This window comes from Myotis myotis, unplaced genomic scaffold (assembly GCF_014108235.1).
Source record: "Myotis myotis isolate mMyoMyo1 unplaced genomic scaffold, mMyoMyo1.p scaffold_m19_p_2, whole genome shotgun sequence".
Taxonomy (NCBI): domain Eukaryota; kingdom Metazoa; phylum Chordata; class Mammalia; order Chiroptera; family Vespertilionidae; genus Myotis; species Myotis myotis.
Window position 1 is genome coordinate 139,137,510 of NW_023416324.1, and position 23,787 is coordinate 139,161,296.

At 41.4% G+C, this 23,787-nt stretch overlaps 1 protein-coding gene across 1 annotated transcript; it reads left to right on the forward strand.

The window, feature by feature from the left end:
* The first annotated feature begins 841 nt into the window (after positions 1-841).
* Positions 842-12,866, forward strand: CPOX (coproporphyrinogen oxidase). Its single transcript, XM_036349348.1, has 7 exons — positions 842-1,505; positions 3,332-3,475; positions 3,738-3,848; positions 5,193-5,334; positions 6,164-6,382; positions 9,725-9,829; positions 11,507-12,866. Exons 1-7 carry the CDS (start codon positions 983-985, stop codon positions 11,592-11,594), a joined length of 1,332 nt encoding a protein of 443 aa, XP_036205241.1. The 5' UTR covers positions 842-982; the 3' UTR covers positions 11,595-12,866.
* Positions 12,867-23,787: the final 10,921 nt, after the last annotated feature.

The following is a 23,787-nucleotide window of genomic DNA, read 5'->3' on the forward strand; positions in this document are numbered from 1 at the left end:
TGAGCCTGGGCAGGGGGTCATTATCTAATGCAACTGGTCCTGAGGTCAGTCATAGGTTGTCACTTGTCTGATTTAGCTGCTTTTCTGGGTGTGGAGTTATTTCTAGGGAGAAAAGAAGTGGGGGTGGGGGTGGGGGGGAAAGGTACAACACCCATGACCAGCAATATAGCAATATGCAAGGGATGAAAGGTTACCCAGGAGGAGTGAGGTCCCACCCTACAATTGTCCTTTGCCAGGCACCTGGGGCTTTCCTGGTATCCTTCTACACCTGGCCAACCCTTCTTGCTCTGCTCCTGTCTAACTGCCTACCACAGGACTGTGATATTAAGTGATCCCAGCAAGTATTTTCCGAGTATTTCTTGGGAGCCTTTCACTAGCTTTTCCCCACTTCCTTTAAAAACCTGCCCTAAGGCAAGGAGTTTCCCAAGGTTCCACCCAGTCCTACAAGCTCCACAAGCTCTATGGGACTAGAACCAGGCAGGAAGGGGCCTTGTATAGATAATGGAGCTAGGGTTTGCAACCCTGTTTGAAAATGTAGGTCAGGGGTCGTTTAGGAAGAGAGGGTCTCTGGCCTTATTTTTGCCTGAGTCACTCCTGGTGTCTGGCCCAATTCCTCTTCTCCCTCTGGTTGACGGAACAGCATACTAGGGCTGTACCTACTTTACAAGAACGCCTCTTTTCGCTCTGCCTATGCTCCCACTGTGCTCGGGCACCCAGCTCTCCTCCCCTCCTACACTCCCTTCTGGAGAAAGTTGTCGCCTTATCTCCTGGCCTCACCCTTGCAGGCGGCATAGGAGCCTGGACTACAGCTCCCAGAATCCCTCGCGGCCCACCCGCAGCCTGGGAGCCAGGCGGGGTAGTTGCTTTTCTTCGCCAAAAGTTCCCGGTGCCCTCCCAGCCCGGTGGGTCAGCCCGAGATTCCCGCGGAGCTTCGGGGCCGATCGCGGGGACGCGGCACTGCCCTGGGGGACAGCGCGGGAGCATGGCCTTCCCCCTGGGCCGGCTGAGCGCGGGCCCCTGCTGGCGCGCGGCGCGGGGCGGCTGCGCGGAGCTCCGTGCCGGGTCCTGGCGCGGCCGGGCCGGATGCCTCTGCCGGCCCCCTGGCACCGCCGGCGCGGGGCAGAGCCGCGGGCTGGGGCTCGGCGCGACGGCGGGGGGCGGCCCCCGGCGTGGGACCGGGCTGGCCGCGGCGCTGGCGGGGCTGGCGGGGCTCGCCGCCGCCGCCTTTGGGCACGTGGCGCGGGCGGAGATGGTGCCCAAGAGCTCGGGGGCGCGGAGCCCCTCGGCGGGGAGCCCGGGGGAGGAGGAGGACGAGCTGGCCCGCCGCTGCAGGGGCTTCATGGCCTCGCCCGTGACCGACCTGCGCGAGCTGCGAAGGAGGCCGGGCGACATGAAGACCAAGATGGAGCTGCTGATCCTGGAGACCCAGGCGCAGGTGTGCCAGGCCCTGGCCCAGGTGGATGGGGGCGCCGGCTTCTCCGTGGACCGGTGGGAGAGGAAGGAAGGTGAGGAGGTCGGCGCCGAACGGGAGGTGAAGCCGGGCAGAAGGGGTCGGGCTTTAGTTTGCGGCCGTGAAATGACTCGGACGAGGGTGTGAGAGTAGGAAAGGGGGACCTGCCAGATAAAAAGGGACGCCGTTACAAAGATTGGCACCGAAAGGGCCTTCAGCCCTCTTCTTGCAGGTGTGGAACCAGATGTGCTGTCACGCTAGCACTCGGCATTTCAAAATCTTTGCAATCTTTGAATGGCGTTTTTTCGTAGAGGTCTTAGGGTTATTTTAGCCAACAAGCGTGGATGTCCAAATTTGCCATTGCGCATAGATTTCCCCATATTTCATCTCTTTTTCTTGGTGTGTTTATACCTTCCCCTCCTTTGGAAATGGAAAGAGAAACTTGGCTTCTCTTTGCTACGTGCCAGCCAGACTCCTCCAGCTAAGGGTGTCATTGTGTGGTGTCACTCACCCAAGTTGCACAAGAACTATTTGATTGGTTTGTCAGTAGTTCTACAAAATGCACCAGGCTTGAACCCCCCCTCCCCCAACCCCCCTCCCTCCCCCCCACACACACACCTTGATCATAAACTTGAAGGATTTCTGGCTTTTCTACAGCAACTTCTTATCAGCTGGTTTGGGGCTGTGATCCTGCCACATTTATATTGAGTGAAGTTAAACCTGGTTTTCATAGTGTTTTCCATCTTGTAATGTTTTCAAGCGAAAGCCATTGAACCAGGACACAAAACCTCAAGTACTAAACTAGCTGTGTGACCTTCTTGAAGGTACTTAACTTTTATTGTCTGATACATAGAAAGCAGGAAACAAATGTGTTCTTGGAGAAGGTGTTTTACATTTCTGTGCCTCAGTTTTCTTATTTGTAATATACAGTTGTACTGGGTCATCTTATGTCCTATCCAGCTCAAAGAATCTTAGAAATAAAACAAGCTAAACATGAATCTTTATGACAGCTACTCTTGTAGTAACTCTAGTGTTTTAACAAACAAACAGACCGGCTACTAATAGTAAAGCTCATATATGTAAATGTACTGGGTCTCACTCAATTTAGAGTTCCAAATCCCCAAGTGATCCAATATCTACTGTTTTTTAGTTGCCTGTAAACAAAACGAAAAGACAAACACTAAGAAAAAAACAATTGAAACAATATGGAGCTCTTAAATTCAGTAATAATAAAAGTTTTCAAATATATCCATTCCTGTTTTTAACCTTAGTTTTCTCTCATATATCATAACCAAAGCAGTAGTATTTGAAAGGGAAATGTTCCGGTGATTTAATTTATTTCACTTTATTTATTTGTTTTTTTTGTTAATCCTCACCCAAGGTTATTTCTCCCATTGATTTTTCGAGAGTGGAAGTGAGGGGCGGGGGGGAGAGAGAGAGAAACATGGATGTGAGAGAGACACATCGATTGGTTGCCTCCCCCATGTGCCCTTGGGTCAGGGATGGAGCCTGCAACTGAGCTAAATGCCCTTGACTGGAATCCAACCGGAGACCCTTCAGTCCGTAGCCCAATGCTCTAACCACCAAGCAACCGGCCAGTGCCCAGTGGTTTGTTTTAGATGACGGCATAAAAATGTAGAAGAAATATTCAATTATGTGATTTGAAGAGATAATATTTGCCTACTATCAGTAGCAAATGTCATAAAGCTAAGCTAATTATCTAATTTTATTGCACCTGGAAATTATAAATATATAGATATTGAAAATAGAGGAGGAGAATAAGTCCCAGTCCCATCATCTCATTCAAGGGTGTTTTTTTTTTAATTTTGTACTTTATTTTCTGTTTTTCATTCTTTGCTCATTTTACATTTCTATAAACAGGAGGTGGGGGCATCAGCTGTGTACTTCAAGATGGGCATGTTTTTGAAAAGGCTGGGGTGAGCATTTCTGTCGTTCATGGACATCTTTCTGAGGAAGCAGCAAAGCAAATGAGAAATAGAGGAAAAAATCTGAAGAGCAAAGATGGTAAGCCACTCTCAGTTGCCTTTAGTAGTTGCTGCAAGCTGTTCTTCCCCACAGGTTTTATTTGTAAAATAAATATTGCTTCTGTAAAAAGCCATTTGGGTGCATATGTCCCATAAGCATGTTCACAATTACTTTTTTTAAATTATATTTTAAGAAACAAATTAAAAAGCAGCTTTTGAAAACTGATCCAGAAACCATGTTGGAGGTACTTTGTATCAAGCCAAGTGATTGAGAGCAGCTCACTGTGTGTCTTACTTTCCAGGTAAATTGTCATTTTCTGCTATGGGTGTGAGCTCCGTTATCCACCCCAAGAATCCTCATGCTCCTACCATCCATTTCAACTACAGATACTTTGAAGTAGAAGAAGCCGATGGTATGTATGTCTGGAGCTATGGAAAGTACTACTGTGCCAAATGTGTATTTTAAAGCAGGTTAGAGGACATAACATCTAACAGCGAGAGAGAATAAATACAATTTTAACTAGATTTCTCAGGAGGCATATGATGGCTTATTCCTTAGCAAGTGCAATGGATTATGCACTGGACATGAAAATGGGATTGGCTCAACTCTGATTGCTCCATATTTCCTCCTACACAGAAGGAACAATTGAATGAACCTGAACTTAAAGTGCACACAGGGTTCTTTGCAAATATAAACCCACCCAAAGGAAAACCTCGTGTGCAAGATTAAGTTGAAATTGAGAACTTGCTTTTGGAAAATATCTTCCACATGCATAACTTTGCTGGTCACCAGTGCACTGTAGGATGGGATGCACTTGATCCTGCCTCAGTATGCACGTGTGATTCCAGCCTAGGAATCCCGTTAGCTGAGCCAGCTCTTACACCTGTCAGAGCGCCTGTGCAGTGCCACGCTACTCCTCTTGATGTCTCTGTAGGTGATGGCATTTAAAGTCAATGTATTTAACTTTTCATTTTGAAGTTGCTTATGTTTAAAAAATTGGCAACTGGTACTGACAACCTATAGGCCTAACTAAGCACATGAAATAGTTACTCTCAAACTATTTGAGTTGTCTCCCTCAGCAGGTATTTTTACCCTTTCTGGGGGGAAGGGGAGATGGTATTTAATATAGGCAGCATAAGAATCTCCTGTTTTTTTGTGTGTGTGTTTTGTTTTGTTTTTAAATAAGCTATAGATGCCTGGGACAGATATTTGCTTTTATTTTTATTTTTTTTAAATTGTGACCAACAGAGGCATTTTAAGCTTCTCATGTGATTTTAATAGGTAGCCAGAGTTAAAATCCACTGCCTGGTCCACCTGTGGTGTTTGAGCATTCCCTGCCCTGTATGTCATTTCCCTGCCTAGTTCTACTCTCACTTTTTAGTTTCTTTCTTCTTTCCTGCCCAGGCCTTACAGGCCATTTAGAGCTAATTTCAGTTGGTTTGATTTATTTCTTTCTTTCTTTATTTTTTTTGAGAGAGAGAGGAAGGTGGGGGGTGGAGAGACATTGATTTGTTGTTCCATGTATTTATACATCCATTGATTGATTCCTGTATGTGCCCTGACTGGGGATCGAACCCACAATCTTGGCATATCAAGATGACACAACCCAGCCAGGGCCCAGTTCAGTGTTTTTGATTGTCACCCGTTTCATGCTTAATAAAGTTAGCTGATAAATTAAGTTTGCTAATACAGTGGGTAACGTGATGCATCTCAAAGTCCAGAGTCCAAGTCACATTTACATGTCTTGATTTGGTAGGTAACAAGCATTGGTGGTTTGGTGGGGGAAGTGACCTTACTCCCACGTACTTGAACCAAGAGGATGCCATCCATTTTCACAGAACTCTAAAGGAGGCTTGTGACCGGCACGGCCCAGATCTCTACCCTAAATTTAAAAAATGGTAGGTCATGATACCTAAAGTATATTCTGTTCCTCACTAAATACCTTTTTTTAGCTGATGAAGGTTGAACTATTTCATTGCCCCCTAGAATTGGGATACCAGTTTTAAGTGGTTTTCATAAGTTATTGACTTAGGAATATTTGAATGTCTGCAATAAAAACTGGGTAGCAGTATATTCTTTGATTCCAAATGATTTCGAATGTAAACTTTAAGGTGATTTATGTTTGCAAATCCAAGGCTTTTTAATCCTCTGGTGGGAAATTAAATTTTCATCCCAGGTGAGAATTGTCTCTCTGTTGCCATGGCGATATATGAGGGCATAGGAAGGGCTGGAGAACTGTTAGGGACAGATGGAAATGTACCAGAGATTTGTGGCAAGGAGAAAGGTGGAATTGGACACTTTGTGAAAGAAACTCTAAAGAAAAAACAAACAAACAAGAGTTGTGAGGAGACCCAGGGTGTTTGCTAGGTATGCAATGGATCTAAGTATAAGTTGCTTCTGAGGCAGCGACGCCACTCGTTTCAAGATATACAGTATTAAACCTGGGCTGTTTGTTTCTCTTTCACTAAAGGTCTTAAGAGTGTATATGCTTTAGATAGACATGTATTAAATTGCCTACTCTGCAGATAAAAGTAAAAGCAAATTCTGCATTGGTGCTAACTGCAGGAGATCCATCTAAAGCCCTTTTTCATTTGCGTAGTTGGACAAAGAGTGAGGACACTGCTGGCCTTAGTCAAGGATGGTGCTCTGAGTGGAAACACTCACATTGACGTGCATGCCTTTGTTGTTTCCCTCTGATCCCTGACTTGGCCTTGCTCTGTTTTCCAGGTGTGACGATTACTTTTATATCGCCCATCGTGGGGAGCGCAGGGGCATCGGGGGTATCTTTTTTGATGACCTTGACTCTCCATCCAAGGAGGAGGTGTTTCAGTTTGTGCAGAGCTGTGCCCAGGCTGTCGTTCCTGCTTATATTCCTCTTGTGAAGAAGCACCGTGATGACTCATTCACCCCTCAGGAGAAGCTGTGGCAGCAGCTCAGGAGGGGACGGTGAGTGACTGAAAGGAGAATAAACCGGCTCATTGTGTAACTGGGGAGAGGGGTGGAGCAGCTGTAGTAACCGTGGGTGGTGTGCTATCTGGGGCAGATACTTTTTCAGAGTTGTATTAGTACTCACCCTAATTTCTTTTCATAACCAGATGAATAGTAAATGAATAAAACAACGTTGTATAATATAGTATTTTAGAAAGAGCAAAGTGCATTTCATTAGCCTACATAAGGGATTCGTAGTAGGCATGTAGTAAGTACTTGATGAATTTAATTCAGCCGATTTCTTTTACTTAGGTTTCAAGCAGTACCCTCCAGCCTTATGGCAACAATGGGTACCATTTAATGTTTTTGCTGCTTTGTAAATTTGGAATCACACCTTTTTTCATTCGTCATTAAGGTTTCTTGGACGTTGTTTTAATGAAAATAATCATTTTAGAAATTATTTATACTTAATGACAATATTTACTAATTATGGAGTCATTACTATGTGCCAATCCATATATGAGGCAGTTTGCATCTATTTTTCTCCACAAACTTGTGATTTTGGTGTAATCATTATCATTTTATAGATGATAAACTAATTCTCAGAAAGGCAAGTTCCTTGCCCAAGATTACACAGCTGGTAAATAAAGATCCCAGATGTGGAGCCAGGTTATCATGACTTCAAAACTTGCAGCCTTTCCCATTCATGAAGGAAGTGGTTGAAGCAGGTTTGTGTTTCTTACCATGATACTCACCTTAGCACCCTGCTCTGTGCATTCATTGAGCTTGGTGAGCGAATTTGGGTGATCATCCTGAGATTATCTTCATCTGGGGGGACGGGGGCGTATACTTGTGACTCAGCTCCAAAGAATCCACTATTCCGGCTTGCAGGAGTTTCTCATTGCCATCTTAATTGCATATATACTGCTGGTCCATGGCTGTAAAATGGATTTTCTCACTTGTGTTCATTCTGTATCAAGCATATGAAGTTTTGGGCACTTAAGGAGGTAACACTAGTGCCCAGAAAAGGTCACCTTAAATAACATTCCAGGTCTAAAGATGTATGTCTGTGTTTATCCTTCTTTATGACCACCTGTGCTGTCTGGTCTCCATTGATAAACATGGGAAAGTGAGAGTTGATTAACTTTTCTTCTTAGAAATTGCTTACACAATGCATCTGTTTTGGGACATGTTTTTGTTTTCCTATGATCTCTCAAATACGCCTTTACTTCTTTCTTTTTTCACTTGACACTTATGTGCCCCTATGACTAGTCTCTGTGCTGACTACAAAGGTGAGCATAGCATGGACCTATAAAAACAACTCACAGTTCAGTGGGGAAGGTATACCTAAGAGGATAATTTAAAAAGAAAAAGCAAAATGCTATGGAAAGTACATGGTCTAGTTTTGCGTAAGATTTGATATGCAGACACTCATGTGTTTTGAGTTAGAAGTGGGGGGTGTTAGATGAATTTTCTGAGGTGTGGTAGGTGACTCTTCTGCAAGGAGAGCCTCCTTCTACCACCCTTATCTCTGGGCTTCAGGTGGCAGTAAACTCTGGGGCGAAAGATAACCCTCGCTCTTCTGCAGTTATCAGCATGTCTTCACTTGCTTACAATGCATTTACAGCCCTATCTGTCTCCTTCAGGGGTCACTCCTCCCCACCTCCGCCCAGAATGAGTTTCCCCTGCAGTGAGACTGCTTCCCTTTTGACTGTACAGTCTTATTTGCAAACTCATTTAGTCTCTTGTCCTCAGTTACTACTATTCTCTCATCAGACCTTAAACTTCAAGTCTTAGAGCCCCCCCCCCCCGCCACAGGAGAACAGAAACTAACCATCTTTAACTTACTGCTGTTTTGTTGTATTTTGAGAAAGGGAAACAGGATAAGATGATTCAGGCATCAGTTAGATTGAAGGAATGGTTCAAGTCCATAGTTCCCAGGCACCTCGGAGAAGAGTAATGTATAGAAAGAACAGATGTAAGCGGAGGCTGGTGGGAGTCAGAGAGGCTAATGTAGGGATAGGGACATCATTCACTCAAGAAAGGAAACAGTAGGGGATCCTCCAAAAAGCTCATTTAGGGAGCTCCTTACACGGTTTTTGACAAAGACATCAATACAAATTAGAGAACCAGTCATTCCTTAAATAATGTTTCAGAAAGGTAATATCAGGCAGGGGTGGAAAAGGGCTGAGAGACTGAAATTCTTAGGAAGAAGTTAAGAAGATTCACTTAAATTATATTTTGAAACAGGCATAAGGTATTAAATAGTTATTAGTATGCAAAATGGAATCAATAATAAATGGTGAGGACTAGAAAGGGATTCATGGGTATAGTTTATTTTAATTTTTCTCAGAAGCTTTGGCAAGTTTGCACACACAAAAGCACATTCTAAAAATTGAACTACTCCAGGATTCTAGAAGAAATTTTCTTCCGTGTGTGATTAAAGAGAGTAACAAATGGATAAAAAGGAGCATCTGAGGAAGTTTAGGCTAGGAGAGTAGTTTCTGACAAGTTGAGAAATGATCTGAAAGGGGTACTACTTATTGACATTTTCAGATTTATGGATCATTCTAAATTATTTTGGGTAGTAGAGCTTATTTTTTTAAATTGGGGAGAAGAGACCCTTTTACAAAGGATCCCATGATGTTAAAGGCAATTATATTTTTAAGCTAGACAGAGTTTACATCTGACTCTGGCCGTTAATGGAAAACTAATGTACTAAACCAAGTTTTCATTGATGCTAAGGGTATTTTTCTAAGCAAATAAAATTGAGCACTGCAACTCAACCACTGCCTTTTATTATGATTGCCATGAATCCGCAGGAAGGCTGATTTATATCACTGCTTGTTAATGCTATTAACTACTTCAGTAAAAGGGAAGATCTAGAATATATGAGTAAATGTTAATAGATTGCTGTTACCTGCATTTGGCCTTTTAATTACAGGTTTGCTGCCCTGTCTTAGTACTTGTGAGGTATAGGCAGTGAAATGAAGTCTTTGGCTCTGAACTATCTCAGACTGTGGGGGAGGCCCAGAAGGAGTCATGCCATTTCTTTTTCATGATTCTTGTGCCTTCAGGTTCTCAGCCTTGTGTTCATTCTTTTTATTTATTAGAAAACAACCTCCTTGTTTTATAACGGCTCTGTGTTGGGGCTGAATCTATGTCCTATTGTTTGTTGGATAGAATACCCTTTTATTTATGTCTGTCCAGATGGAGAAAACTCAACTGACTGTAGACTTGTGTCAGTTCCAGCTGATTGGGAGGGTGGGCAGGAAGAAGTCCCCCCTTTAAGTATTCATCATGGGCTAAGAAAGATTTTACTCAGCTGACCCTTAATGTTGTTTGATGTCCATATGTCAGGTATGTGGAATTTAACCTGCTGTATGATCGGGGTACAAAGTTTGGCCTCTTCACTCCGGGATCCAGGATCGAAAGCATCTTGATGTCTTTACCTCTGACTGCTCGGTAAGAATAACTCGTCATAATAATTACCCCCCTACCCCGAGCCTCCAGCCCCCACCAAACATGAACGTTAACACTACAGATCTCTTACCCAGAGACATCACTGGTTTTGACTTTGCTGCTTTTATTAAAAAATCAGAGTCAAATCATTAAGGAAAATCAAATTGGATATTTTAAGGGGTATCAGGGTGAGTGATACAGCTTTGTGTGTGAGAGAAGGGAAAGGAGAGGGAGCAGGAGGACGGGGGTGATGATGTCCAAGGGCCGGATTATCCTTGCCTGGGTAGTTTTCCAGGAAGAACATATCAACTTCTAAAACTTAATTTTATTAAAAATGATTGCACGTGTGAGGAAATGTCTTACTCTCCCATAGGAAGTATTAAGCTTGTTTGAAAGTACGAGGTGCACAGCATTCTCTCTGTGTTTTCCATGCTGCTGTGGTGAGCTAGCTTCTTAGAGGTGAATTGAGCCTGTGTGGGGAATTTTACAGACGGATATATTCACATTGGTGCTATTAGGTTAATAGAGATCTACAACCGACTTTGTTGCTTTTAAGAAAATGAGAATGATGTGTGTCAACACTGAAATAGAAAAGATCAGAAAGAAAACAGTTACCATTGTTTGTTTTACAAGAGTTAGAATCTTTTTTCTCCATGAATTTAAATGTCTGAATAAGAATTGAACTACTGTATGCCATTGATCTGCCTTGCCTCATTCTGCTGTTCTGATCTAGCCTTGTGAGAGCAGTACCCTCTGTGGTTGTCATGCCTTCACAAAGGCATTGGCTCTGTCTTTGTCTAACTATTGTTTAGGGATCTTCCGTCCTTGGTTAGAAGATCGCGCACATCACTGTTAGGTATTCCTGCCACTGGAGAGATGAGAAGTGAGTGAAAAGTAAACATGACCATTAGGCCCCTGGTGGTCAGCCTGATCGCTCTGGCCCCTAAGTATAATGCATATTCCAAGCAGATGTGGGCGGATTAGAAATCACCGCCTTGCTCACTTGAGTAGCATTAACACAATAGGTCACTTTTAGCTTCTTATAATCTATGCAGGGGGTCTGTAAACTTAAGACTGCAGGATAAATCCAAGTCCACCAAAAGGTGTGCTTTTGTACAGACCTTGAGCTAAGAAAGGATTTTACATTTTTAAAAGGATTTATTAAAAGCAAAAAATATGAAAGAGACCATATGTGGCCCCACAAAGCCTAAAGTATTTATTATGTGGCCCTTTATATTATCTGATGTATTATTTACTTTAATTTGATACTCATGTTTTTTCTGAGAGAGAATCTATTTAAAAAGTCATGCCAATATTGTTGCCATAAATAGAAAATAACACAAAATAAATGTTTAAGTATGAAGCTAAAAATAGTTTGCCCATGGGTCATCTCAGGTTAGAACTTTACAAAACCCTAATTTATAGTAAAAGTGTATTTTCCTTCTGGGATATTAGCCAAAGTGTGCTCAGGAATTAAGAAACTTTATTTCTTTAGCAACAAGTATTTTTAAAAAGCCTGGTGGGTGAAAGGCATATTAGGCACAGTGGAGACAAAGAGGTATAAGACATTTTTTACTGTTTTAGAACTTTATTTTTCATTTATCTTAAGTAAACAGGTATAAGTGTTGTTTATTACTTTTTTATTATTACATTTTTTGCTTCTGTTTTGGGTGTACACAGATGGGAGTACATGCATTCACCCTCAGCGAACTCCAAAGAAGCAGAAATTCTGGAAGTTCTTCGCCATCCAAGGGATTGGGTGCATTGACAGAGGCGAAGCAGCCGCCCTGGGGTCTGGGGACACAGAGCATGTGCCCCACGTGTGCCCCCACTCTGCTGGCCGGCACCGTTGCCACCCTGTGGCAGTTAGTCACCTATGTCTTGAGCCCCAGTCTTCACTGGAGCCTGCCTCCCTGGCCCCATAGGTTTCCGTTGGATGCTGTCAGTGATGGGATGCTTCAGAGAAGGTGACCACAAGTCCATTGGTTGATATAAATCTCATTTATACTTTTAGAATCATTTTATAAGACTAGTTTACAAAATATGACATTGGGTTTCCTGTATTGAGTTAAGGGAATCTAAATAGTATAGTTTGTATCAGGAGAACTTCTCATGTTATTTTTATTTCTTATATTTCTTTAAAATTGTAGTTTCTGCCACAAAAATCTGTTGTGGGATAAATTTATTTTCATTAATTCAATGAGATTGAGTTTATCAGTAATTTTTGAAAGCAACTTGAAATGAAGGTAAAAGTTTTGCTTTGTCGTTACTGAAGTTTCTTTAGTCATAATATATGTATGTCTGTATCTTGCTGTAGAAATTGTAATATTGTAAAATGCTCATTTTTATATAATGATAGATATTTAGGAACACTTGAAATTTTCTTAATCTCTACATGTGTTACAATTCAGTGATTACCTGTGGTTGTTAACTCTCCATCACTGTTATTTCAAAAAGGGACATCTAGGTTGTCATTTTTATTTTTGTAGAACTAGAATTTGTTATCTGCACTTTTGAATGTGAAAGCTTATAACCATACATTCTGATATTTAGAATTTTCTATTCCAGACAGTTCTATATGGAAATTTAAACTAAAAAAAAATCCTGGGGATGTTATGAATATAGGAAATGTTTCTCATTTAGTGAGAAACATTTTCCTTCTTTAATTAAAGTAAGCATAAATGTTATGAGTGTGAGAAGCATGTAGGCATTTTATAAATATTTTTTCTTGTAAGATGGACTAGTTGAAATTGTTCTCTTTAAATGAGAGATTCTGTAACTCATATTTGCTTTTAAGATAAGTTCACAAAATTCTTAAAGTGGCTTCTTTGTTCACATAATAATATGAATGTGTTTTTTTAATTCATAATATATTGAAGTTTGTAAGGAATATTATCTTCCTACACACTATTAAGCATTATCTTGGAACATGTTGAATGTATGTGATTGTGTGTGACTCTTTAGGGCTGGGAAATGTATGAAATCTTTAATTGTCTTACAACGGATCTACTGATTAAATTTTAATATGGAATATGGTTTACAAATGTCTGTATTTTTCACTTTTTTTTCAGGATAATATACACAGGGAAGACAAATATTTCTTAGTTCTAACACCATAGTTCCTCACCTAAATATTTGAACTTCCCTAAATATGACTTTTGCACTCAAATTCTCATAGCAGCTTTATTCACAATAGCCAGGAATAGAAATAACACAAATGCTCTTCAGCAGGTGAGTGGATAAAGAAAGTGTGTTATAGCCATATGTTAAAATACTACTTAGTAATGAGAAGGCATGGCTTGATAAATGCAACAACATGGATGAATATTTAAAAAGCATAATGCCAAGTGAAAGAAGCCAGACACAAAGAGCACTCACTGTATAACAACATTGAAATTTTCTTAATCTCTACGTGTTACAATTCAGTGATTACCTGTGGTTGTTAATTCTCCATCACTAAAAAAGTCAAAACTCTAACAACAGAAAGCAGATCAGTGGTTGCTAAGGGCTGGGGCTGGGGATGGAGCTGGGAAATGGATTGTGAAAGGAAACAAATGAATATTTTGAGGTGATGGAAATGTTCCATGTATTGATTGTGACAGTGGTTACCAAATTGTATACACTTATCAAAACTTACTGAACTTCACACTGAAAATCATAGAATTTTATTGTGTATATAATTTATACTTCAACAAAGCTGATTAAATTTAAAGACCCCTAATACAGGCATGTTCAAATAAACCTCAGTTTACCTTTTACAATGAAAAGTCCTTTTATCATATAGATCTGCTAGCATTTTTACTTGTGTTGAGGACTGTTGGTGTCTCGTCATTGGACTAAGATAAAATTTCAAAAATTTTCTGTGCATATCAGTTTTCCATACCCTTTGATGTATTTCTCTTACAGATGAGATGGGGGGGAAACATAATTGCATAACTACTGGAAAAAAAGATCATTCTGCTGTTACTCAAAGTAAATTTCTTTTTCAAGTTTGTATTGATGTCTATCCTGAATCTACTAGAGGCCCAGGTGTACTCCCAAATGGCCTGAGCACCTGAGTGCTGCTCTTTCATATGTCTGTTAGTGGTCAGAAGGGATGGAAATTTTGGGGGAGGATGTACATGCTTTGGAACAAATTTCTAATCACTACTTTCTATCAGTATGCTCCGCCTTCCCACCCATTGAACTCAATGTTTGAATTAGAAAACTGCATGCTAACGAGCACCCGATTAGAAGGTCAAGAAATGTGTTTTCTTATGACTGCTTATCCTTCCATGTGTCTTTTGTTGTTACATTCAAGGCTGGAGCCCTAACCGGTTTGGCTCAGTAAATAGAGCGTCAGCCTGTGGACTCAAGGGTCCCGGGTTCGATTCCGGCCAAGGGCATGTACCTGGGTTGCGGGCACACACCCAGTAGGGAGTGTGCAGGAGGCAGCTGATCGATGTTTCTCTCTCATCGATGTTTCTAACTCTCTATCCCTCTCCCTTCCTCTCTGTGAAAAATCAATAAAATACATATTAAAAAAAAAATGGCTGGAATCATCTGCAGGTTTTTTAGTCACACATCAGTGCCCGGGCTAAACCACTCGAAGGCTGGCTCAGCTTAGACTCAAATTTCACCAGGTGAGGTATGCATGGTTGCTTTCTGATCCAACCCCAGAGGTTAGGTAGTGTCACTCTCCACATTCCACTAGTTAAGTGAGTCACTAAGCCAGCTCCACATTCAAGGGGAAGGGACTAGGCCTTACTTAACTCAATGGCAGGAGTGTCAAGGAATTTGTGGTCACCTTAGAAACCAACACAAAGCCTTTCACACCCAAAACCACAGAAGCGACTGGCCTCTTTCTCTCCCTCGTTGTCCCAATAAAATCCTGTTGATTCTACCTTTGAAATGCTTCTTGGTTTCCTTCCTCTGTTCACTGCCACCACTATTGTATATCCCTGCCACAAGTATTAATTAAATTTGCTCCTTCCCAAAGAAACAAAGTTTCAATTTCGTAATAAACCTAAATTGTCACAATTAAGTTGGTGAAGCATAAACATTTACAAATGTCTTGAATAAATCCTGAATTTAGTATTGTTATCTGAAACCAAAGCATAGGTCATACAATATAAAACCTTATAGACCTATTTCTACAGGTGGTTTAATATCAGGTACAAAATAGCATAGGCTAGCAGAGCAAGATAATTGAATTGCATTCCATCTTCCAATCAATGTTCTTTGTTTTGATTCTAAAAGTTAACTCATTCATAAGTATTTTAAAGAATCCTTCACCAATTAATTCCCATTCATCAAAACAGGTTTGAACATAAAACTTGGCATAATCTAATGCATCATGGTTTCAGTGAGTTTAATGAGTTTCAGGGAGTTGACACAAATACAGTCATTTGGCTTTGTAGTCATTTACAGTTGCAACATTAGCTCTGTCATGGACTCATTTACTTATGAAATGGTTGGGGAGGTATCAAAGTTTACAAATAAGATTGTACCAGTTGAATGCCTCTATTAACAGCAAGTGAATAATCCTATCTAATAAAAGACAAAAAGGGCAATTAACCATACCTCTGCTACGCTTCCCATTGGCTAATCAGCGAGATATGCAAATTAACTTCCAACAAAGATGGCGGCCATCAGCCACGCAGCTGAAGCGAACATGAGGCTTGGTTGCTCCAGTGATGGAGGAAGCCAAGGTTCCCCGCCTGCCGTGGCCCGGCTCTGAGCTCTGAAAGCAACAGCTCCAAAAGCAGCAAAGTTTCAATTATGGAAGCTAAACAAACCCCAGATACCTGCTTTCAGCCAGCCGCGGCCTCAGAGTTGGAGTGAGCAGGATGGCAACAAAGTTTCAATTATAGAAGCCAAACAAACTCCAGATACCTGCTTTCAGCCAGCTGCGGCCTCAGAGCTGGGAGCGCCAGTGAAGGCAACAGAGTTTCAACTATAGAAGGTAAATAAATCCCAGAATAAAAAAGATTAAAAAAATAAGGAGAGGCTGGGAGCTTCGGTCGCAGGCCAGCCTGAAAATGGCCCTCAGCCCCTCACCCAGACTGGCCAGGCACCCCAGTGGGGACCCCCACCCTGAAGGGGGTGTGGCCAGCCTGAAAACGGCCCTCAGCCCCTCATCCAGGCTGGCCAGGCACCCAAGCGGGACCCCCACCCTGATCCGGGACACCATTCAGGGCAAACCAGCCAGCCCCCACCCATGCCTCTATCTTATATAATAAAAGGGTAATATGCAAACTGACCCTAACAGCAGAAAGACTGGGAATGACTGGTCACTATGACACACACTGACCACCAGGGGGCAGACGCTCAATGCAGGAGCTGCCCCCTGGTGGTCAGTGCGCTCCCACATGGGGGAGCTCTGCTCAGCCACAAGCCAGGCTGATGGCTGCCAGTACAGCGGTGGTGGTGGGAGCCTCTCCTGCCTCCTCAGCAGCACTAAGGATGTCCGACTGCAGCTTAGGTCTGCTCCCTGCTGGCAAGTGGACATCCCCCGAGGGCTGCCGGGCTGCCAGAGGGATGTCTGATTGCCAGCTTAGACCCAATCCCCCGGGGAGCAGGCCTAAGCCAGCAGGTGGTCATCCCCTAAGGGGTCCCAGACTGCGAGAGGGCACAGGCTGGGCTGAGGGACCCCCCCGCCCCGAGTGCACAAATTTTTGTGCACTGGGCCTCTAGTCCTATGTAATAAAAGCCTAATATGCTAAGTGTCCAGTCGTCCAGTCAACCAATCAAAGCATAATATGCTAATGATATTCTAAGGCTGCTCAACTGCTTGCTATGACGTGCACTGACCACCAGGGGGCAGACCTTTCTACCGGTAGGTTAGCTTGCTGCTGGGATCCAGCTGATTAGGACTGAACAAGATGGGCCAGACATGCCCTGGAACCCTCCCTGGCTGGCCAACCTCCCATGTCCCTCCCTGGCTGACCAACCTCCCATGTCCCTCCCGGCCCTGATCATACACCAGTGGGTTCCAGCGGCCTGGCCTGCACCCTCTTGCAATCCGGGCTGAGGAACCACCCCTCTCCAAGTGCACAAACTTCATGCACTGGGCCTCTAGTGCATTTATAAATAAAAGTCTTAATAGCGATTATGCTCAGGTCTGGTCAAAGTTGTTCCCATTGTCTGATTTGGTGAGGCAGCCGGAAGCTTTTAGAATGTTCCAAGCCTGCTGCTTGACATCCTTCTAACTGTAGAAATCATATGCAAAACTGCAACCCCACTTATCAGTTTCTTATAGTTCAAGTTGTAATTCAACTGAAAAAATAATTCAGTAGATACCCTCAAAGAATAATAATTATTTAAAATTTTAAATATCTACATCAATATAAACTTAATAACTTCTGCTGAAAGTTTTAATTCAGGTGTATTTGATCTTATATACTATTCAACAAGAATAATGTGAATATTTCTAGAAAGCAATAAGGACCCACTTTTCATTTTACCTCCTCCCCCCCACTCTTTCAGTAATGTGCTAATGTGCGGGAGATATGGGATCTTCCCTAGAGCAGCAAGTCTTCTCCCTGACACTCTAGAATGAGGAGCGGAGACCAGATCCCAGCTCACAGAATCTGTGAACACAATAAAATGGCTGCTGTTTTATGTCACCTAGCTGGGGCAGCTTGCTAAACAGCAATAGATAATTGGAACAGGTTAAAGGCCCTTAACAAAAAAGAGGAGAGCAGTTTTGACGAGCTTTATATGCCTGCTAGCTGCCAGTATTTAGAGATGTGAATCTGAGGCTCATGAGAGAAGTTAGGTCTAGAAACATATATTTACCAATTATTTGTGAAAAGGTGCTAATTGAAGAAGTAGTCTGATGAGGTTCATGCACGTTAATAAAGGAGAGTCGAAGACTGAACTGGGGCCAGAGAAATGAGCTTGGAAAAAGGTGTGAGGGAAGGAGGCCAAGAAGCAGCTCATTGAATAAATGGAATAGAAACAAAGGAAATTAAAAGGGACAAGTTGGGTGTGATTATAAGGGTTAAAACATTACAGTAGCTGTGCTTCTATATGTAGAAGATATTGAAATAATACATGCTATATATAATATATTCGATAAATCAGGCATTAAGTTCAGATTTTTAGAAATGATCCTAGTCTCTAAATTAGCAAGGTCTTCTTTGGTACTAAAATTTAGGTAATAAAATTATTTCCACTGCATACATGGTGTCTCAAGTTTCTCAAATTGTGAAATTCTTTAAAGAACCGGCAGGTGGAGCACATTTACTTGAGAAAGGCTAATTCTGGATTTCTGTTTTTGTTTTTTAGGGGGATAGGGTGGGAGTGGAGGAAGAAACAGTGAAGAGAAGTGAACCGGGAAAAAGGGGGAGGAAGGAGCCGGAGAGGGTGAGAGAGAAAAGGACAGAAAAAAGGAGAATGAGTAGGAAAGAAGATGAAAGAGAACTGTTGGACATCTCTCTTTCACTGAATTATGGTATTGTTGGATGATTATCTGAAAGAGTTATTACATATTTAATCAAGCACTGTTATTTTTTCCACCACCATTTATTGACTCTATGCCCTCTTCCACCTCTACCCACCCCCAATCACCACATGTTGTCCATGACCAGTAGTTCTCTCTCTCTCTCTTTGTTTCTTTTTGCTCAATCCCTCCACACATACCCAGAGCTGTCTGCCTGCTCTCTCTGAGTCTCTCTCTATTTTGCTTGATAGTTCAGTTTGTTCATTAAACTCCACATATGAGTGAAATCATATGGTGCTTTCTCTGAGTGGCTTATTTCACTTAGCATAATGTTCACACTGTTAATTTTAATATGATGTTTATATCTTGTCAAATGTCAAATGGCTCATGTTTCATTTCTCTCTTTATTACAGAGAGATTCTGAAGTTGGCAATGTTTACAATCCCAATAATGTTGAATGTCTAAGGCAGGGGTCTTCATCTGACTTCCTAGGGAGTTCCTGAACTGCAAATTAGTTGCCTGAAATCATGAGAAAGCATGTACTGTATATATAATTTTGTATGCTGATCACATCCCCTCCCCATAAATTTCTATCTTAAGAATTTCCCCTGTTGTTTAAAACCTCAAAAGGCAGAGCACAGGATGGGACTGAAAATAGGGGGTTTCTTGAAAATGCGCTACTTAATGGGGGCTCTACACCATCACCCATCCCCTTCCTCCAAGGGAATTTGTCCTCTGGATGGTCAGGAGATGCAAGGACTATTTTCTAGAAAACTGTTTTCCAGAATAGTTCTAGAGAGAGAAAAAAGGGGCAAAAACAAAACAAAACAAATTCTTCACCGTTAAGAGCTTTGGTGTTTTCATCATGACAGTGGTTCTCAACCTTCCTAATGCCGCGACCCTTTAATACAGTTCCTCATGTTGTGGTGACCCCCAGCCATAAAATTATTTTCGTTGCTACTTCATAACTATAATTTTGCTACTGTTATGAATTGTAATGTAAATATATGATATGCAGGATGTATTTTCATTGTTACAAATTGAACATAATTAAAGCGTAGTGATTGATCACAAAAACAATATGTAATTATATGTGTTTTCTGATGGTCTTAGGCGACCCCTGTGAAAGGGTCATTCGACCCCCAAAGGGGTCGCGACCCACAGGCTGAGAACCACTGCACCATGAAATGAATAGCTCTTTTCTTTGCTCCCCTCTCATCCACTTCAGCCCCCAGAACTTTCAATCCAATTATTAGTGCCTCTTTAGAAAAATGTATCATCAGATATTTGAAGGAAAAATCTCCAAATAGGAAAGAGAGAAAGTGAGAGAGAGAGAACAGACAGACCTCTAGTTAATATCCTTAGATAGATATAGATTAAACTTGTTCTTTAGAAACACAGAGGTAAACAGAAGGTAGACCTAATAGATTTTTAAATGGTGTTTTTGGGGCTCAGAACTGGGGGTGGATAAAAATGGGACAGATATTACTGGTTTTCGTTATAACCCTTTACTACTTTTTGAATTTTTAAGACTGTAGGCATTTATTAGATTAATAAAATATTGGAAAAAAAAGGTCATGGGCTTTTTCTTAAGATCTCAAAATATTGTTTTCATTATGCACATTTTCCCATCACATTGGTTGTTTTTTAATCAGAAAGAATTTTCCATTTTGTCACATTAACTTTTTTATCATGAGTTGCCATTACTTTATCACTGTTTCTAAAAACCTCTTCCTGTTTTTAACCTCATTGTTAAGATTAATTAAATGTAGGTTACCTTCTAAATAGGTCTACCTTGAAGAGATCAGATATGCTCAGAGAAAATAATTATTTAACAGGTTCTAATAATTCTTCAAGGTCCATAGAACTTCATGTGTGACACTCAAGTATTTTTTTCTGCCTATGCTAACAAGTAAAATTATTGTTCATAAAATTAAAACTGTTTAGTCACAGACTTCATACACATCAAGTACAAGGGGAAGGTATTCCAGAGAATGGGTGCTGGATGATGTCCCATGTGTGTGACCTCTTCAAAGTTCTTGTTTGGCAATTTAGAAGTTACATGGAGATCAATGACCATCTAATGACTTGACCACTGTTTCTTGGGTTATGTCTTCTAAACATAGCAGCCCACAAAGGCAACCACAAAGGCATCTCATGAGCTGTAGAGGAACTTGAGCATATTTGTGCTTGTGAAGAAACCTAAAAAAAAATAAATTCAGTTTTATAGCTCTACTTTGTTTTCCTCAAATGATATTTTAGTGATAATCTGAAGGACTTGCTACCGATGGCTGAAAAACCTCAGTGTGGCTTGATCATCACTAGAATAGGGAAGTAAAAGGAAAGTTACACAATTAAAGAACAAAACCCCACAACCCCTCACTTTTCCCGTTGGTCCCCACAAAATTAGAGGAAGTTTGGTGGAAGGATGAGCCAACCTGAACCTTGGAGAAGATATCTGGCCTCCTCCCTGGACGATCACACAATCTATGTGCTGCCACTGCTAGGACTTTGTTTCAAGGGCAGATTGGTGGAGGTACGACCCAGGTGAGCAGAGAGATAAGACTGAAAGACGCTTCCTGGGAAAATGAGTTACACGTTGAAGAACGCTTCTTCAATGTTGTTACATGGCTTGGTTTTCACCCTGGCCAGGCTCTAGTGTGAGCAGATAGGGTGGAGTCCTCTCATTCTTACTCTACTTTTGTGGTGTAACTTTCTGAGTTCACTGTTGTTTGTTCCTCATAATTTTTTAGTGCCTTGTGATAATCTTAGATAAAGTCAGAAATGGATTAATTCCTCTTATTACCATAGCATGAAATTGTACCTGAATTTTTATTAATTAAAAAAAGATTTAGAGTTAGAAGTATACACATTTTGAAAATTATACAGTGTAGGGCAAAAATAGGTTTACAGTTGTCCATATGGAAAACAATGCCATTAATACTAGTAAATAGTAATGCAATAAACTGTGTTTCGCATACTCACAACTATAAACCTACTTTTGTCCCATTTGTATGTAGAAAGACAACATAACATCATGTTTTCATTACTTATATTTCCTATCCTTGAACCCCTTATTTTTTTCCTATCAGAAAACATTTTAAATTATATAATTATATAATCATAAAAATTTATGTGGCCATATTAACACAAAACTGCTTTCCCCTTTTTATATAACACCTTTTTTTTTTAGTGTGCAGTTTTTGGTTCTTGCTTACATTCTGTAGTTTGATGTTTTATCCTCTGGATTCACTTTAATATTTTCTGTTCTGTTGCTAAAATACTTTTCTTAGTACACACACTTGAACTTTTATTGCACATCTTTTCATTATTTTTATTTTATTTTTTAAATCCTCACCCTAGGATATTTTTCCATTGTTTTTAAGAGAGAGTTGAAGAGAGAGGGAAAGAGAGAGAGAAATACAGATGTGAGAGAAACACATCAATTGGTTGCCTCCTGCACGTGCCCCAACCAGGACCCAGGCTGGGCAGGAGACTGCAACTGAGGTACATGCCCTTGACCAGAATCGAACTCGGGACCCTTCAGTCTGCAGGTTGATGCTTGATAGAGCCAAACCAGCTAGGGCTATTACACATCTTTTTAAATTCCATGTCACTTATTATGTATATCCTCCCAACATTTTCTTCTTAGCTTTGGATAATTCATATGTCCCTTCCTTATACGTGGAAATCTAAATTTAGCCTTATGTAATTGCTTCAAATGATGAGATGCTATTTATTTATTTTTTTATTTGTATTTTTAAAGTATCCTAAAAAAGGAATTAAGGTGATTTATAATAACACATACAATATATTGGGATGATTCAATTAAAGTAAGAAAAGTTAGCAAAGGGAAACTAATATCGGGAAATGAAGACAAAATCAAGAGTGAGGTCAGTACTCAAATGCTTCCCAAATAAAGCCACAGTTTGGTTTGGGGCCCTACCTCTGATTTTTGTTTGCCAGCTTCAAGTCCCCTCCCTGTAGCCTGAATACTACAACTCACTTGTATTAGTCAGAGTTCTCCAGAGAAACTGAACAAATAGGTTCTCTGTTTGTCTGTTTCTTTACATTAAGAAATTAGCTCACACAGTTACAGAGGCTGGCAAGTCCAAAATCAGCAATTCAAGTCCGAAGGTTGAGACAGGCTGGAGACCTAGGGAAGAGCCCACATGGCAGTAGAAGTTCGAGTGAAGGCCACCTGCTGCAGAGTTTCCTCTTGTTCAGGGGAGATGGGCCTTTTGTTCTAACCAGGCCGTTAGCTGATTGGAGAAGGCAATATGTTAATATCATTGAAAACCACGCTCATAGAAACATCCAGAATAATTATTAACTCCATGTCTAGGCACCAGACACAGCCAACTCCACACATACAATTAACCATCACACCTGCTTTTTGCCTTAACCCTCCACTTGCTTACCCTCCCTCCCCACCCCCAACACACCCCTTTACCATTTTTCCCTAATCCACAAAGCTTCTCTTAATCTTTTTTTCTCACACTGAAGATTCTAAAGTGGCCATGAGGCCACAAGTTCATATTTTAAGATTGGGGGGAAGTCTCACCTTTTTGGAGGCCAATGACTGCTAATGAATAGGCACATGGGTTATCTTGGGTTTCTTTCTAACCTCTCCTCCTCCAACAACCCTGCTCAGGGGAGATGGGCCTGCCCCACCCTCCAGCCCTTTATTTACATTGTTACAGGTCTACCATGAACCACCCCTTCTTCTAAAGGGGTTCACAGTAGCTTTGCTAGCCTAGCTCACACTTTCTCGGTGCTCAAGAAGCCAGCACACAGGGCTGTGGCTTTAACCATTTACTTTAATCCCTAATGAGGCTGAAGCAATAGGACACACCCGAGAAAAGTTTCCCAGGCCCTAGAGGTCCAGTGTGTCTCTGCTACTAGAGGGGATCTTGTTCCATTTCTCCACCTCTTAGCTCCTCTGAAGAACAGAGTCAGACCACAGTCAGGGGCTTGGGGAATTCGTTGCTCTTCCTGGCAGGGTTCTGAAGTTTGTGAGGAGCAACTCGCTAACTTACTTTCAACAGGGAAAGCAAAAACAAAACAAAAAGAAGGCAAATAAGTGACAACACAAGAAATGTTATAGACAGAGACTCAAATATGAGCCCGTATTGCCATCCCTTTTCCTTATTTCACCAGGCACTGGAGAACCCTAAAATGCATACCATTCAGTTCTGAAACCACTTGGAATGTTCCTACATGATCTGAGCCCACATCTCAGACCGGTCGCACCTGTGTGATCCAGGAAAAGACACATACACTCTACTCTTCACTTACCTCATTGTAAAATTGGGGCGAAGAACAGACACGACGGGTCAGGAAGAAGAATTTAGTCATTTGCACATTGTGGAGATTGCTCCCCTCCCTGTGGAGAATATAAATGTGAATGTATGTTTCTGTTATGTAGATAGGTGCATCAGTAAATTGCTTTTCACTTTCTCTGATCAACATCAGCAACAATAATATTTTTTAAGCTAAGAAAATTTGAGTATTCTGATGGAGGAATTTCACTAGA

Bases quoted from the DNA above. Each gene is read 5' to 3' on its own strand.
- CPOX (XM_036349348.1), top strand. From the start codon at position 983: ATGGCCTTCCCCCTGGGCCGGCTGAGCGCGGGCCCCTGCTGGCGCGCG. The intron at 1,506-3,331 runs GTGAGGAGGTCG...TTCTATAAACAG, and splicing joins CCGGTGGGAGAGGAAGGAAG to GAGGTGGGGGCATCAGCTGT. The intron at 5,335-6,163 runs GTAGGTCATGAT...TCTGTTTTCCAG, and splicing joins TACCCTAAATTTAAAAAATG to GTGTGACGATTACTTTTATA.